The sequence below is a fragment of the Leptodactylus fuscus genome, chromosome 2 (assembly GCF_031893055.1).
Source record: "Leptodactylus fuscus isolate aLepFus1 chromosome 2, aLepFus1.hap2, whole genome shotgun sequence".
Taxonomy (NCBI): Eukaryota; Metazoa; Chordata; class Amphibia; order Anura; family Leptodactylidae; genus Leptodactylus; species Leptodactylus fuscus.
This window is the reverse complement of record NC_134266.1, coordinates 48,190,076-48,206,166: the sequence shown is the minus strand read 5'-3', so window position 1 is coordinate 48,206,166 and position 16,091 is coordinate 48,190,076. Positions and strand designations below refer to the sequence as shown.

The 16,091-nt window shown below is 43.2% G+C and overlaps 2 protein-coding genes across 4 annotated transcripts in view; one reads left to right on the top strand and one right to left on the bottom strand.

The window, feature by feature from the left end:
* The window catches only part of ZSWIM7 (zinc finger SWIM-type containing 7), a 96,101-nt gene extending 89,443 nt beyond the window's left edge, over positions 1–6,658 (bottom strand). Inside the window, exons 1-2 of one of the 3 annotated variants that reach the window (XM_075263800.1) lie at positions 6,639–6,658; positions 709–847 (exon numbers count right to left, since the gene is read on the bottom strand). In XM_075263800.1, coding sequence (XP_075119901.1) covers positions 709–784 — 76 coding nt within the window. In that variant the 5' untranslated portion in view covers positions 785–847; positions 6,639–6,658. Of the gene's footprint in view, positions 1–708; positions 848–6,099; positions 6,178–6,638 lie in introns of those variants that run through there. The other 2 variants (XM_075263799.1, XM_075263798.1) reach the window with 2 other exon arrangements.
* A 123-nt stretch (positions 6,659–6,781) lies between these two features.
* Positions 6,782–15,354, top strand: TTC19 (tetratricopeptide repeat domain 19). The gene is made up of 10 exons (XM_075262626.1): positions 6,782–7,008; positions 9,072–9,163; positions 10,493–10,603; positions 11,220–11,258; positions 11,503–11,559; positions 12,340–12,401; positions 13,016–13,110; positions 13,531–13,685; positions 14,457–14,619; positions 15,138–15,354. Exons 1-10 carry the CDS (start codon positions 6,783–6,785, stop codon positions 15,278–15,280), a joined length of 1,143 nt encoding a protein of 380 aa, XP_075118727.1. The 5' UTR covers position 6,782; the 3' UTR covers positions 15,281–15,354.
* The last annotated feature ends 737 nt before the right edge of the window (positions 15,355–16,091 follow it).

The window sequence follows — 16,091 nt, the reverse complement described above, 5'->3', positions numbered from 1 at the left end:
ATAAAGATGACTTCTGTTTTTCAAGAACGCAGTTGCATATTGAGAGCCCTTTACCAATGTTGAGCTCATGACCGATGAGATTTTGTTCATTCCGGTTATTTCATGAGATTCCCCCTGAACACGTCCAAACCAAAACTGCTATTTTTATACTCTGGGGTGTCTTCAGTAGTGCAGCCCCAAATTGAAGAAGACAATCTGTGACCTCCCACCTGACAGTAGGGAAAATGATTGCTCGGAGATGGTGTAGGCTAGAGGAATACCCACTACTGCACCAGAATCAGTGGCGTGGCATCTATCAAACAGATCTACCCACGTCCTTCATCCTAAAGTTATGGAGCTGAACATGTGTGATGCCTTCAGTAGGGTAGTTGTCAATCAAAGCCCTAATGGTTGGGATGTGAGAAAAGTCTGATCCTGGTCATTCAACCCCGTAGATGGAGCAAGCAATAATAACCGGGGAACTTATTAGATATAAACAAAGGGACAGGGCATTATTTGGTTGTGCTCTGTGAGTTCTTGCATTGATAAGTCATGATAATGAGAAAATAATTTATTTGCCTGTGTTCTCGAGGGGTTAATGAGGACTATTTTTGGTTTATGATTTCTATTATACATGAGAAGTGACATTTCTAAGAGTCGTATTTACAGGATACAGCAGTGTATAGACATTATATTGTCTTCTTAGTATACAGTCACGTGTTCACTTACTTTGTGAGGTCTCTTGGTAGTTGCGTTTTATTTCTCGGAGAAGCTCTTCTGCTACTGATGGCAATGTCAGTTCCATGTTTTAGGAACATGAGTCCCCAGGACCATCACAACTCACAGTGCAGGGAAGCAGGCAGCAGTCCTAGACACAGCAGACAAAATGACTACAATAAAAATACATTTCAGAGACTATGAGGAAAAGACAAGCCATCTTCCAAATATATTAAACCACCCCAGAAGATTCCTGTGCCGGCAAAATAAATGATAGCTTTTGTTGGCTGTCTGCGTTAGTCCATAGATTGTGGATGGGCGTCAGCACCCAGTAAAACCAGACAGATGCTGGGGCCCATCGAGCTCAAGGGGGCTACTGCTCATCTGAGAACTGGACACATCATTTATTAACAAACCCCTGACTAAACTTACTGTTGTCTTTACAACCCCCTGGGTCCTACAGTTTCCCCTCTCTGACCCCTCTGTAGCTCCTGTCTTCTCCAAGTGATGTATAGTGCTTCTGTAACCCAGGTACTGACCACAGATAAGTGATAGATAAGCAGTGAAAGATTGAATCCTGTTAATCTGCTAATGTCACTGTACATTAGTTCTGCCCTGGGACTTGTAACACCTCACCCTTGTTACACAGCTGTCAGGGATTGTGTAGATCTGAAGGTGTAATGAGGAATCATTCCAACCAATGCCCAGTGTAAAAGCATGAAATGAAAAAACTCAACAGATAAATTCACTATCTACTCTGGTTCACACATTGATTGGTCCAAGTCATCCTTCATGTCCATTTCTAAACACCTACCGGTCGTCTTAAGATCACGGACACCTGTAAATACTTGCAAATCCATATTTCCAATGATCAAAGACACTTCTTGAGTTTAAATGTATACCCACTCCTCCGTCACTTTAGAGTTAGGTTTAAGGTATGGGGAGCCTTACTATTATCAGTCGCGGGGCCAGGGGCGTAACTACCGCAGAGGCAGCTGCCACAGGGCCCAGGCCATTAGGGGGCCCGGTGACAGCCGCTACCGCTGCGTTTTTTTTTTAAACAAGCCGTCACGGGCCCTATTTACTTGCCGATCCTAGAGTATAATAATTGTTTATGGGTGTCCACTATGGGATATAATACTGTGTGCAGGGGCCACTATGGGGCATAATAGTGAGTGCAGGGGTACTATGGGGCATAATAGAGTGCGGAGGAGGGGGTCGGTCGAGGTCTTCGGGGTCAGTGTTGGTTGGGGGGGGGGGGGCATGTCAAAAGTTCGCCACGGGGCCCTGCCATTCCTAGTTACGCCACTGAGCGGGGCCGATTAATTTAGTCAAAATGGTGGTTTTTCCCAAATGTCTATTAATTTTAGAACATGCAGGCGTGAAAGTACCGCATAAGTTTTTCAAACTGGTGGACTCCTTACCTAGTCTCTTTATCTGGGGGAGCTCGAGGCTAAAATTGAACCTTACACCTCACAGCGGCCAAAAGATATGGATGGAACAGCTCTTCCTGACCTCTTTCTGTACTATTTACAAGGCGACATGGTCTTCTCTCGGGTTTATATGCTCATCTCATACAAGTCAAGATGTCTCATTTCGATGCATCTGCTTTAGTGAAATGGCGCATTCTTAGTCCTTCTCTCACTGATGAAACATTTTCAGAACAGCAGGAATATGTATCCTCAGCTGCTAACAATACGTTGATCCAAGTTATTTGACCCCTGCCTGTCTGCATAAAATAGGACACCTGTGACATCCCGAGTGTCTGCGTTGTTCTCTCATGTTCTCTGATTTTTGGCATATGATCTAGGAATGCCCTATAGTTATAAGGTTTTTGGACTGGGGTTGTAGACCCCCTATCAGACATATTAGGCACCCCTATAATATGTTTATTTGGCTATTGCCTTATGTTGGATGGCTTCCCACTCAACTTGCCTATCTATGCTCCAAAGAGCTCATCTGTATACAGTGGGGCAAAAAAGTATTTAGTCAGTCACCAATAGTGCAAGTTCCACCACTTAAAAAGATGAGAGGCGTCTGTAATTTACATCATAGGTAGACCTCAACTATGAGAGACAAAATGAGAAAACAAATCCAGAAAATCACATTGTCTGATTTTGTAAGAATTTATTTGCAAATTATGGTGGAAAATAAGTATTTGGTCAGTAACAAAATTTCATCTCAATACTTTGTTCTCTCTCCTTTGTTGGCAATGACAGAGGTCAAACGTTTTCTGTAAGTCTTCACAAGGTTGGCACACACTGTTGTTGGTATGTTGGCCCATTCCTCCATGCAGATCTCCTCTAGAGCAGTGATGTTTTGGGGCTGTCGCTTGGCAACACGGACTTTCAACTCCCTCCAAAGGTTTTCTATAGGGTTGAGATCTGGAGACTGGCTAGGCCACTCCAGGACCTTGAAATGCTTCTTACAAAGCCACTCCTTCGTTGCCCTGGCGGTGTGCTTTGGATCATTGTCATGTTGAAAGACCCAGCCACGTTTCATCTTCAATGCCCTTGCTGATGGAAGGAGGTTTGCACTCAAAATCTCACGATACATGGCCCCATTCATTCTTTCATGTACCCGGATCAGTCGTCCTGGCCCCTTTGCAGAGAAACAGCCCCAAAGCATGATGTTTCCACCCCCATGCTTTACAGTAGGTATGGTGTTTGATGGATGCAACTCAGTATTCTTTTTCCTCCAAACACGAAAAGTTGTGTTTCTACCAAACAGTTCCAGTTTGGTTTCATCAGACCATAGGACATTCTCCCAATACTCTTCTGGATCATCCAAATGCTCTCTAGCAAACTTCAGACGGGTCCGGACATGTACTGGCTTAAGCAGTGGGACACGTCTGGCACTGCAGGATCTGAGTCCCTGGTGGCGTAGTGTGTTACTGATGGTAGGCTTTGTTACATTGGTCCCAGCTCTCTGCAGTCCATTCACTAGGTCCCCCCGCGTGGTTCTGGGATTTTTGCTCACCATTCTTGTGATCATTTTGACCTCACGGGGTGAGATTTTGCGTGGAGCCCCAGAGCGAGGGAGATTATCAGTGGTCTTGTATGTCTTCCATTTTCTAATCATTGCTCCCACAGTTGATTTCTTCAATCCAAGCTGGTTGCCTATTGCAGATTCAGTCTTCCCAGCCTGGTGCAGGGCTACAATTTTGTTTCTGGTGTCCTTTGACAGCTCTTTGGTCTTCACCATACTGGAGTTTGGAGTCTGACTGTTTGAGGGTGTGCACAGGTGTCTTTTTATACTCATAACAAGTTTAAACAGGTGCCATTACTACAGGTAATGAGTGGAGGAAAGAGGAGACTCTTAAAGAAGAAGTTACAGGTCTGTGAGAGCCAGAAATCTTGACTGTTTGTAGGTGACCAAATACTTATTTTCCACCATAATTTGCAAATAAATTCTTACAAAATCAGACAATGTGATTTTCTGGATTTGTTTTCTCATTTTGTCTCTCATAGTTGAGGTCTACCTATGATGTAAATTACAGACGCCTCATCTTTTTTAAGTGGTGGAACTTGCACTATTGGTGACTGACTAAATACTTTTTTGCCCCACTGTATTGTCAAAAATGGCAATATCTCAGGAACAAAGGCAGCGATTCACAAGGGGAAACCACCATTTGAGTCAGATCACCCTAACCCAGTGATGGCGAAACTGTTAGAGACTGAGTGCCCAAACGTCAACCCAAAAGCCACTAATTTATCACAAAGTGCCAACACAGCAATTTAACCTTAATAATGTGCGGATCCACGATTGCACACAATTACAGTCCTGCAAAATGTGGTCATACGAATGGGGCTTTATAGAGCTTTCTGCTCCACTGTTACCCCCACACAGTACAATCTGCTTCACAGTGACCCCACATAGTACAATCAGCTCCACAGTGACCCTCACACAGTACAATCTGCTCCACAGTAACCCCCACACAGTACAATCAGCTCCACAGTGGTCCCGACACAGTACAATGAGCTGCAAAGTGGTCCCCACACAGTACAATCAGCTGCACAGTGGTCCCCACACAGTACAATCTTCTCTACAGTGGTCCCCACACAGTACAATCTTCTCTACAGTGGTCCCCACACAGTACAATCTTCTCTACAGTGGTCCCCACACAGTACAATCTGCTCCACAGTGACCCCCACACAGTACAATCAGCTCCACAGTGACCCCCACACAGTACAATCAGCTCCACAGTGACCCCCACACAGTACAATCAGCTCCACAGTGACCCCCACACAGTACAATCTGCTCCACAGTAACCCCCACACAGTACAATCTGCTCCACAGTGACCCCCACACAGTACAATCAGCTCCACAGTGACCCCCACACAGTACAATCAGCTCCACAGTGACCCCCACACAGTACAATCTGCTCCACAGTAACCCCCACACAGTACAATCAGCTCCACAGTGGTCCCCACACAGTACAATTTGCTCCACAGTGGCCCCCACACAATATAATCTGTTCCATGGATGGGTGCCCAAAGAGAGGGCTCTGAGTGCCATCTCTGGCACCCGTACCATAGGTTCACCATCACGGCCCTAACCCATCTAACTGCGGGGCTGGGTTAATATGCCTAGCTATAGTGACAGATTCTATTAGATTGTCAAGAATCTAACACCCAGAACCCAAAAGATCAGATGATCGAAGCCACTGCTTCTTCTTTACAGGCCATTTGATGTCACTATCATGAATCACATGACTTGTTTACGGGTCAGTCCCATTCAAGTGAATAGGCTGAGCTGTGATATCAAATAATATCCCTATACAATGTGTGTATGGTGTTGTGTTTAGGTGCTTAGTAACAAGGCTGTCGAGTCGGTAGGCCATACCACCAACTACTCCATTTTTCTATAGACCAAGGCTCTATATAGACTCCAAGGCTGTAGTGCTCATTCTAGTGCTGAGGTCTCTTCAAACAGTGAAAATGTGCGGGTGTCCTGGATTGCCCCACCAAGCTATCCTAATGGATCATCCATATTCTAGTCTCTAAAAACCCTTTAAAGTAGCAGATCCATAATCTCTTGGAAGAACCAGGGTCTAGTGAATGCCATGAAACCTTGTCAAAGTCTCCATCAGAATCAATGTGCTACTATTTCCGCCGTTCTCCAGAGATCTGCCAGCTGTGTCCTGAACTAGCAAGACCATTACAGATGTCTCCATCTATAGGAAGACATTGTCCTATGTAGACTGGCGCAGAAGCTGGAAGGCAGGAGTGTGTAGGACATTGTGCAGACACTGGCACACTATAGGACTCTACATGATTGATGTATGGTTATGTACTGTGTGTATATATATATATATATATATATCTCCATCCTTTTTTGCTTGTCCTCCTGCCTCCCTCCCTCTCTCTGGCTCTCACCCTCCATTACACCACAGACACTTACTTACGTCCTCTGTCCATAGTCTGTGGTGGCCACTGGGACTTGTAAATCACTTACTAGCTCGGGACGGCTCACATGGACACTTCAGTGTAGTCACAGCTATGTCATGTGACCTGCTCCGCCGCAAGGCATCTTGGGATTTGTAGTTTCTTAGTCTATACCATACCTATACAGGCTGAAAGACCAGATCAGTATAGTGATGAGTAACTACAAATCCCAGCAGGCTGACGGAAGGACATGCGAGGTAGCGGCAGAACTACAGTATCCACGGGATTTCTATCTACATCCCATGTAACGATATAAATAGACTATTATATACTATTATATCGTTACTAAATAATTTTCTTCCTATACAATGGAATAAATACGTCACGAATAAATACGTTGATACCATTAATAAATAAATACGTTCCTATAGTGAAATGCACGTAGAGAAAGCTGTGACGTCAGTTAGCACATTTCACCACTAGGTGGCAGCAGATGACAGGAGATAACATATAGCAGGTTGTATTGCAGATCACCGCGTCACTTCAGGATCTTACCGGCAGAGGGCATTATAGAGTCCACTGAAGAGAAGAGAGGTCCATCGGCTCTTCACACTTCCCAGCTTGTGCACGGTCGCACCTTAATGTCGTCATGAACCGGCTATTGGCTGTGTGGTGCACGTGACTGGTAGCGGCGGTCACATGACACACAGGATGATGTTGCTGAGGCTTGTGCAGAGAGTCTGTGGTGTGTACAGGCTGGGTCCTCGGGGGGCAGCATGTCAGGCTGCCAACAGGAGCTGCAGGAGGTTTCCTGCCTGTGCCAGGCTGTGGCCCTCCAGCACGTCACATGTATGTGTGCGGAGCTCAGGGCAGGGGTCATACAAGGGCAGCTCACGTCCTGCCATCACCCTACTGAGCGCTGCAGGTGAGTACAGGATGTATAGGAAGCATGGGAATGTCACCACACCCTTAAAGGGGTTAGTAATCATTAAAGGGGATGTCCCATAAGTCAATATTAAAGGCAAAATGTACCTTACTGATTGAAACCAGTGTCAAATACTTCTCTGTCTAGATATTGCTGTTACACACTTGTGACAGCGCCCCCTGCTGTTACACACTTGTGACAGCGCCCCCTGCTGTTACACACTTGTGACAGCGCCCCCTGCTGTTACACACGTGATTTGGCAGAAAGCAGCTAAAATATCTATTTGCGCCATGTGCAAAGAAAACCAGTACAAAATTCCTATGTTCTGGTGTCTCACCCCTGTCCTTTACAGTTCTGGATGTGTTGACAGGACATCTTTTGGACCTGCCTGGTACTGCCACTGTTTGGGAGCCGGGTGACAGGATAGATATGTGATCTTCTGTCCCATTAGACCCTCTCCTGTATATGCTGAATGTGACCCCCTAGAATTATGGGAAACAGACGGCCAGGTTGTTCCAACGTATTATCACTTCCACCAAAAGCTGGATTGCCAGCCACTGTAACAAACTCCCTCTCGTCCTAAATGATATTTAGATTTAGAGGTGTACGCCCCTGGTATACATATTGGCAATCTCGAACATCCTGCCCTACCTACGAGTTCTCCCCATGCTCATACTTCCCCCATCTTTTCTCCTGTGTCTTGTTCTGATTATTTGCTTAGTGTTTTATATGCATAGTCTTTCTACCCTTCTAGTATATTTTGGTGGTCTGTCCGCTTTGACTCTTCATTGCAGGACCTCCCCTGACAGTACTCAATTGCTGTTGTATTGGTCTAGTTCTCTTTTTGCTCAGATGTTTTCTGTATGTCTATGTTGTTTTGTTTATTGTTATAAAGATTTGATTAAGAAGGCCAGACAAGGTGTAAAAACAACCCCATACCCACCTGTGCCCGGTGCTCCGGTGTCTCCCATCGTGTTCCAGTCCTGCTGCTTCGGGGTTTTGTTACAGTGAAACTCCTCCCCTCCAATGACCACTAAGTCCAATCAGCGGCCTACAAAAAGGACACGGGACATAAGAGATGATGTATGTGAGTGACGTCCTGGTTCCTTTCTTGAGACGAGGACTTTTACTGTAACAAGACCTCAGAGCAGCAGGACCGGAATATGGTGGATGACACTGGAGCACTATGGACAGGTTATATTTTGTTTTTTTACACTGTCCCTGGCCTCCTTGATCAAATCTATATCTACTGAACACCCATTTAATTCTCTGATAAACATACAGTTAAAACAAAAAGGTTGTGTGAGCTGGCATAGGCAGAGGATTCAGTTATATTTGATTCTTCCTTGCCCAACCACTGACTACATTGAAGAAATTGTCCGTCGTAGCTTGTGCCAGGAGGAGAAAGCTGGATGGAACTGATCAGACTCCAGGCGGGGCATTATTGCAATTTATTACAAAGGCAAATTAATCAAATTAATTCAGTTAATTACATAGTCCTAGGTCAGGGGTCAGCAACCTTCAGTACTACAGCTGCTGAAAAGGTGAGACTATAACCCTCAGCATGTTCCAAGAACAGTAGCGCAAGTATGCATGCTGGGATTTGTAGTTTCACAACAGCTGGAGTGTCGAAGGATACAGATATAAATTGTCAGCAGCCTTCCCAGACACTGGTTAACCTTGTTTGTAATGTGGATGAATAGATGACCAATATGGGCCTTCCAGTAGCTCTCTAGAGGGGGGTCCTGAGTGGCAGTGCCGCGTATTCAGTGGTTTCTACTGGTCTTTCACCCATTCTGCATTGATGATATGCCGTATGTGAACACATGAGCACTACAGTGAATTACTGGCCTCATCCAGGTTGTGCTGTCCTTGCAGGTATTATCCCCGAGGACAGTAGTTGCAGTCATGTCCAATGTACGGCACATCATCACTGCAGGACAAATGAGATGCCATTATGTAACACTGAAGTGGAGAATTAACAGGTGAGGTTTATTATTCTATTGTTAGTCTATGCATAGTTTTAGCACTGCATTAGCTTTACCATGTGCATTGATTTTCAGCATTTTCTCTCTTCTCTAAACTTGTGGAGGACAAGGATGAAGGACTTACACCAGCGGAGGAAAATATCATTTATCATTTGAAGAAAGCCAAGGTGAGACAAAACCTAAATATAATATAATAATTTATATCTCTGATATAGGCTACTCTCACATGTCTGAGTTTTCGCTGTGATACTCTATGTGTGAGCTGTATTAACCATCCTGAACACTGTGTGAGGAGACAGGCTACTAGTATTATAGTTATCTATGATGTTGGAGTTCCCGTATAAATCTCTCCAATCCCGTAATTATTCCTTGGGGAGGCAGAAAGTACAGTGCTGGTAAATCTGGCACACACGGGCCGAGTTTCAAGACTTAGTATTGATATAAGTTCATCAGGAGTCACAATGGTCAAAATAAGAGGGAGAACAATGCTCTAATGTCTGGATGTATGCAATAAGCGGAGTACTTGATAGCAGACACCAGACTCTGGCACGGCTCAGCCTTATATAGGCCAGATCCACTCAAAGGCCCTCCTCCCTTTGGATCGCGTCTTCAAGGATAGGACAATCAGTTGACTCTGTCCCACCAATCCCTCTGATAAGCAGGGAAGGGGGCGTCACACATGTCAGTGAGGTCTCGCAAACAGCCGTGACAGCTGTCAACAAAGTAAAGGTACTTGTAGCTGAAAATAAACAAAACAAATGTAGGAGAGAAGGAGTGGAGGAATGAAGGAGAGAGGAAGATATTGAGGCCTAGTTCACATCTGCGCTCGGGTTTCCATTTGAGGGAGTCTACCTGGGGACCCCCTGAATGGAAACCTAATCTGAATATAAAATCGGTTACCTTAGGAAACCTATGGACCCCATAGACTATGGGATTTGCATAGTTTCCGCCCAAAAAATATGGAGAGCGCTTGTAGCGCTTTTCTCTCTGCATTTTTCATGCAGAGAGGGGAAGGGAATCCCTGTACTGAGATCAGGCGCAGATGTGAACCGAGCCTTACATAGGTTGCTGCGTAGGTTTGATTTGCTTACCACGATAAGTTGGTTTTGGCTCTACTTTATCCAGCAAGATAAGTCTCTATCACTGCCCCAATCAGTTATTAGCTCACAGCCAACCCTCCAAAACCCCTACCCACCCCCCGCCTTTGCCCTAAAACTTTTGTATGAGGCTGGATACAGAAACTGTTTTCTATTAGTGATAAGATATTAAGGAAAGGTCAGGAGGGAGAGGAACGGCCTAAATGGGGAAAGAAGCATTTTTCATTAGTAAGATATATTACAAAGTTTCTTAAATTCTCCTCTGCTGTACATTTATGACACGTTGTGTTTCTAATTGGAGACATGCTTTAGAATCAGAGCGAGAGCATTGGGTTTATCATGACGTATGTACTTTTGGCATCACTTTACTATGCTGGAAATGATTTCTCCTACTTTTAGCTTACTATTATGAAAGGTGAAATGGAAGAAGCTGAGGAGATTTTACACAAGACTCTTCGTTTGGCACATGAGTGTGAAAGCAATCGGGCCATTATCTACACTTATGATTTGGTAGGTTCCGCCTTCCTTTTTTTAGTAATTTACACAGAAATTAGTCTCAGTGTATTATTGTTTAATATTACACTAATTTTTCTATCATTGGAGGGCACAATGGAGGGACCTCACAGGCCCTAAAATAGATCTAGAGTTGTATAATATGTGTATATATAATCAGATCCCTGATATTGTGTCATTATCAAAATTCATTTGCTGCAAAGGTTTCTTTTAATGCACTTTCCCACTCAATTACATGGTCTTTAAGGGGGCATTATACTGTGTGGGGTGTTGTGTAGGTGCATTACTGTTTGTAGCCAATAGTAGGCATTACTATGTGGGGCCATAAAGAGGCATTATACTATGTGAAGGGGCATTATAAACTGCATTTTGCGCTCTAAAAATAGTCTTTGACTAGGTGCCCCCTCCCCAGCATAAATTTGGTTGGAATACCATAGCTGCCCCTGGATATTGTACTGATATTATGTCAATGTAGGAATCAGTATAATTGTAACCAATTGTACTAGTAAAAAGACCATAAAAACATCAATAGGAAAGGAACATGAATTTCCTAGGCACGTTGGGTTTCTTGGATCTGATTGATCAAACAATGATTACTTGCCTTCCTTTTCAGATGGCAAACTTGGCCTTCCTGAGAGGACAGTACGACAGTGTAAGTATAAACCTCTGCATCCTTTTTAACAAGCACATATACTTTACGCAAGTTTGTATGTAAAAGACAACAGTCACTATGCATGTGGTTAATAGTATCAGGAATCTAGATTATTATAGCAACTTCTATTCTTAGGTTAGGCTGAATTTACATAGACAATATGGCAACTGCACTATGCTGAAGCCCCATCCCCCTCACGGTACCCAGTGGCTGTAACATTTTTTACTTTCTTTTTGAATTCTAGGCAGAGAGGTTATTCAAGACCACCTTGATCTACATGATAAACGAAGGCGTCAAACAGGTAAATGCGTTTCATATTCTTTTATGTTTGATTTCATTATTTGGAATAAATGTCACCATAATATAACACAGAGCCTAATAGCGGGTAAAAGCAGTGACAAAAAGCCAAAAGTTCTACTGGAACAGGAGAAAGGGGAGAGGAATATGACATGGAAGTCTGCCTCAAATTCCTCTTACATGTGGGAACTTAAGATTATAATAAATAGGTAATTTGTATCTATAGTATCGTTTCATCCTGCCGTTCATGAGGGTCAATACATTACCCTAAGATTACTGACAGACCCAGTTCTCCCTTACTGGCTCCATTTTACCCATGTATACTTTTAGTATTGTGCCCTAATACTGACTTGTAGGCAGCCTGCACCGATTTCTGTCCCAGTTTATGTCTTACTTGCTGACACGCCTGTAATGTCTGGGAGGCTCCTGAAATAAGAGTAGACCTCTTTGACTCTCGGCAAATCTCCCAGGTCCACTTAGCTCTCCATTATTCTCTAAGTGATATTAGCTCTGTATGTGGCGGTCATGTCATGAAAATGGGAGCGACTGCCATATTTTTGTGCATGAACTGGGATTCAAGCAGCTCACAGGTTCTGCGGAAATACGGAGAGCACAATACTAAGAATACAGAGGTAAAATGGCATCTATCAGGGGACTGAGAGCGGAGTCTGACCTTGGTCTTACAGAGAACTGCTTATGTAGATGGAAACCCCCTGTAAATGCTCTTGTACTATTTGGGAGATTATTATATAAATTATTGCTGCGTTTCTTATTGTTCTTACAGGATGACAATTCATTTATTGAGATTTCACTGAAACTGGCCAGTATCTATGCTGCACTTAACCGGTATGTCACTTCCTTAAAGAGGTCCCTTAATGTCCTCTGACGTTGGTGGTATCATATACCGCTAGATAGTGCAGTATATAATACCGCCGAGGTCAGAGGACATTAAAGGTATTCTTTATCGTTTACTTATTTTCATCCTAAAGCGAGTTTTTCATCACTAAGATATGTCATTACTTTATGATTGGGGAGGGTCTGACCTCTGGGACCCCCACTAATCCTGAGAATAAAGACCGTTGAAGTACTGGTTTAGCGCTGCGTCCTTTAGGTTTTTCCCTGCATAACATTGCTCCTAGCCACCAGATACAAGACATTTTATCATGCCTGAAGTGTACTTCAATAGGAAGTCGGACTTCCATATAAAAAGTACCTCAGTGTGATAAATGGAGAAGGAAACCTATTTCGTTAATAAGATGTATTACAAAGTTTCTTATCTTCACCTGCACTCTTCATATATGACAAGTTATGTAATTGGAGGTACACATTAGCCAATGATCCAATAAGATATACAGCCCGTAGTCTTCTACACCAGGTGGTCTCTATTAATACAGGTCACTTGTAGATAAAGAGGCGTTTTCATTTTACAATTTTTTTTTCCTCTGCTTTCATTTCTGCAGGAAAGATTTGGCTATAGCAGGATTCCAGTTTTGCATCTTGAGTCTGGAGGACAAGATTGAGAAGGAAAAAGATTTGTCTGAGGAGGCTCTGACAGGTGAGATCAGTTTACATGACATGTGGACAGGCTTAGTTTGTGTTCATATCATGCCTTGATCATCCATGGTCTACCACAGCTTTCCTTCAACAAGATCAGAAAGCAACTGACTTACCATTGAACTCTGCAAATGCATGGCTTGTCATATTTACCGCACAATCCCCCCCCCCCTTTTTGCAAGATTCCCGTTCCATCATGTGGGATATTGACCAATAACACTTGTTTAGCAGACACACCATGTCTGTGCATTGTTATACAACAACTCTTAGAATGATACTCATTAGGTCTATGACTGGATTTTTTGACCATGTACGATGTATTATGTGATATGTATAGTATTGTGATATCCCTTTGGATTTGGTTCTGTTAATATCACCAGAATTGTTATTAAATGTGAAATAATCTTATTTGCTTGTACAGCAGAAGAAAGGACAAACACTCGGCTTCTTCTCGGCTTGTGTCTGGATTCTTATGCACGGTACCTAGTAGCCAACTCACAACTCCTGCATGCCCAGACCATGTATGAGAAAGCCCTACAGATCTGCAGAGAGGAACAAGGAGAACTGCACCCACAGGTGACTACAGCCCCACCACAAGAACCATAGAGGCAGAATGTTAGTCAATACTTTCTTACACCAAATTTTTATATGCCTTTTCTCTATAAATTGTAGTCTACACCAGTCTGGAAGCGGCATAGACTTTCTATATAACTCACACCGGTTATCTGGTGCGCGTTATAGTAAATTGCAACAACTATTACCGTGTATCGCTCGGTTCACACCTGTGTTCTGGTTTCCGTTCAGGGGTTTATTTGGGGACCCCCCTGAACGGAAACCTAATCCACTTAAAAAAAAAAACGGTTACTCACGGAAACTCAGGGAGATAAATGCGGAGAGAAAAGCACTGCCTGCAGAACTTCTCTCACCACGTTTTCAAAGCAGAGAAGTGAACGGAATCCCCGAACGGAGAGCCAGCCCTGGTGTGAACCCAGCCTAGGTCAGTTTTCTGATGTAGAAGGTCGAGTAAATCCCACCCCCTCTCTTCCCCCTTCCCGTGTTTCATCTTTAAACCATTCCCTAATAATGGACAAGGCACAAAGAGTGTAAATAAGTGTTCTATAAAGCATATACACCAGTTTATGCAGCAGACCTCTCCCAGTGTACTTTATCTCCTAACAACCATTGAATGGGGTCACAATTGTTTTCCGTTAATGATTTTAGACCATAAAACAATCCCTAAGACATTGCTAGAGGTTCTAAAAACGTTGTATGCCTTTCTAGGACATTTGTTTCTAGTAATTTCTGTCTATTCTATTCTCATGGTACGTTTTCCATTGTGTCTGGCAGACTGTGACGCTACTTAGTGATTTGGCTACCGTGCTGGAAGCTCAGGGCCACTTTGATGAAGCTTATACCTATGTAAAGCAAGCACTTGATTTGGCACAAAAGACTGAGCACCCTAACCAGCATGTTATACTTGGCAACATGGCGACGATTCTCTTACATCAAGGTATATAGGTGTCTTCTTTCTATTACTTTTTATAATATATATTTTATTCTATAAAAGATGCTGATAAAACATATGTAACCCGTGCTTATGATGTATTATGCGCACACTCTAAATGCAGATATTAAAGGGATATTCCCAATTTAGGTATTTTAGGAATAGCTATAGGCCTATCTACCCGTTTTGGACTCTGATCTGTCAGAATTTTTCTGATATACTGTATTTTGTAAAACTACCAACCATCAGCAATGCCTCAAAAATTATTAACCCTTTAAATGCCTCAGTCAACTAGGAAGCCTGTAGTAGAACTGTATGGATTTCCCAATATAATGCAGTGCATAAGCATTCCAGTATATTGTATTAGTGATCAGACCTGGGGTTCAACACCCATAGGAGGGGTTGAAAAATAACAGGGCAAAATTGTAAACTGCTTGGCTGTAGATGGAGCCACATCTAGTTGTGTCCTTTATAGCATTATTGTTAACTGTACATCTTAACGAAAATGTTCTTCTGGCACACAGAGCACTTGGTGGATGCAGAGCGGTTCTTTCAGGAGGCGCTAACAAAGGCAGAGGAAAAGAAGGACTCGGGGTCCATTTACTACATCAAGGAGGGGCTCTCAGAACTAACTAGAAGGAAGAAGATACAGGAACAGAACCCGTAACCTGTACATGGGTTGTAAATTATGTTTTTAATTGTCATTTATTTAATAAATATATCTATGAATCCGTTTTAATTAGTAAATTATTCAGTGAAAAGAGGGGAAGGCAGACATTATTATACTGGTGTCTGTCCTTACTTTGCTAGAAATTGGTTAAGGATTCCCAGTGTTTCATGAAAGTAGTTCAATTAAATTCACTACAAGACAAACCTTTGACAGGCTGCAATCCACAACACAACCACTAGATGGCCTCACATAGACACATGAGGGTTCTTACTTAGTGACATATAATATTGGAAAACAATATTGTCTTGGTAATCACATGATACATATATACACATATCTCTAGCTGGGTGGACCTACATGGCTTCTACATGGGCATTAGGGGCGTGTAATAAATATGTCACCGAAGCCCAAACCATGTGCTGAATTTACTATACTCTAACGCTGGGTTCACACCTGCGCCCGATTTACGTTTTCAGGTTTCTGTCTTCTGCCGACAGAAGATGGAGACCTGGCAGACTGTGTCCAGCCGTGAGCGCCGCTGAGTGTTTTGTGCTCTCTGCAGCGAAACCAATTTTTTTGTTGTTGTTGTTTGTTTGTTTTTTTAACCAGACACAATGTCCTGCATGTCCAACTGTGTGTCCGGTTAAAAAAAAAAAAAAAAAAAAACGTTTTAGTCAGGGAGGCCACAAAACGCTCACCAGCGCTCACAGCCGGACAGTTTCCAAACCCATTCAAAAGAATGGGTTTGAAAAATGACTGCAGGTTTCCATCTCCTGCCCAGTTTCGGGCAGGAAACAGAAACTTGCAA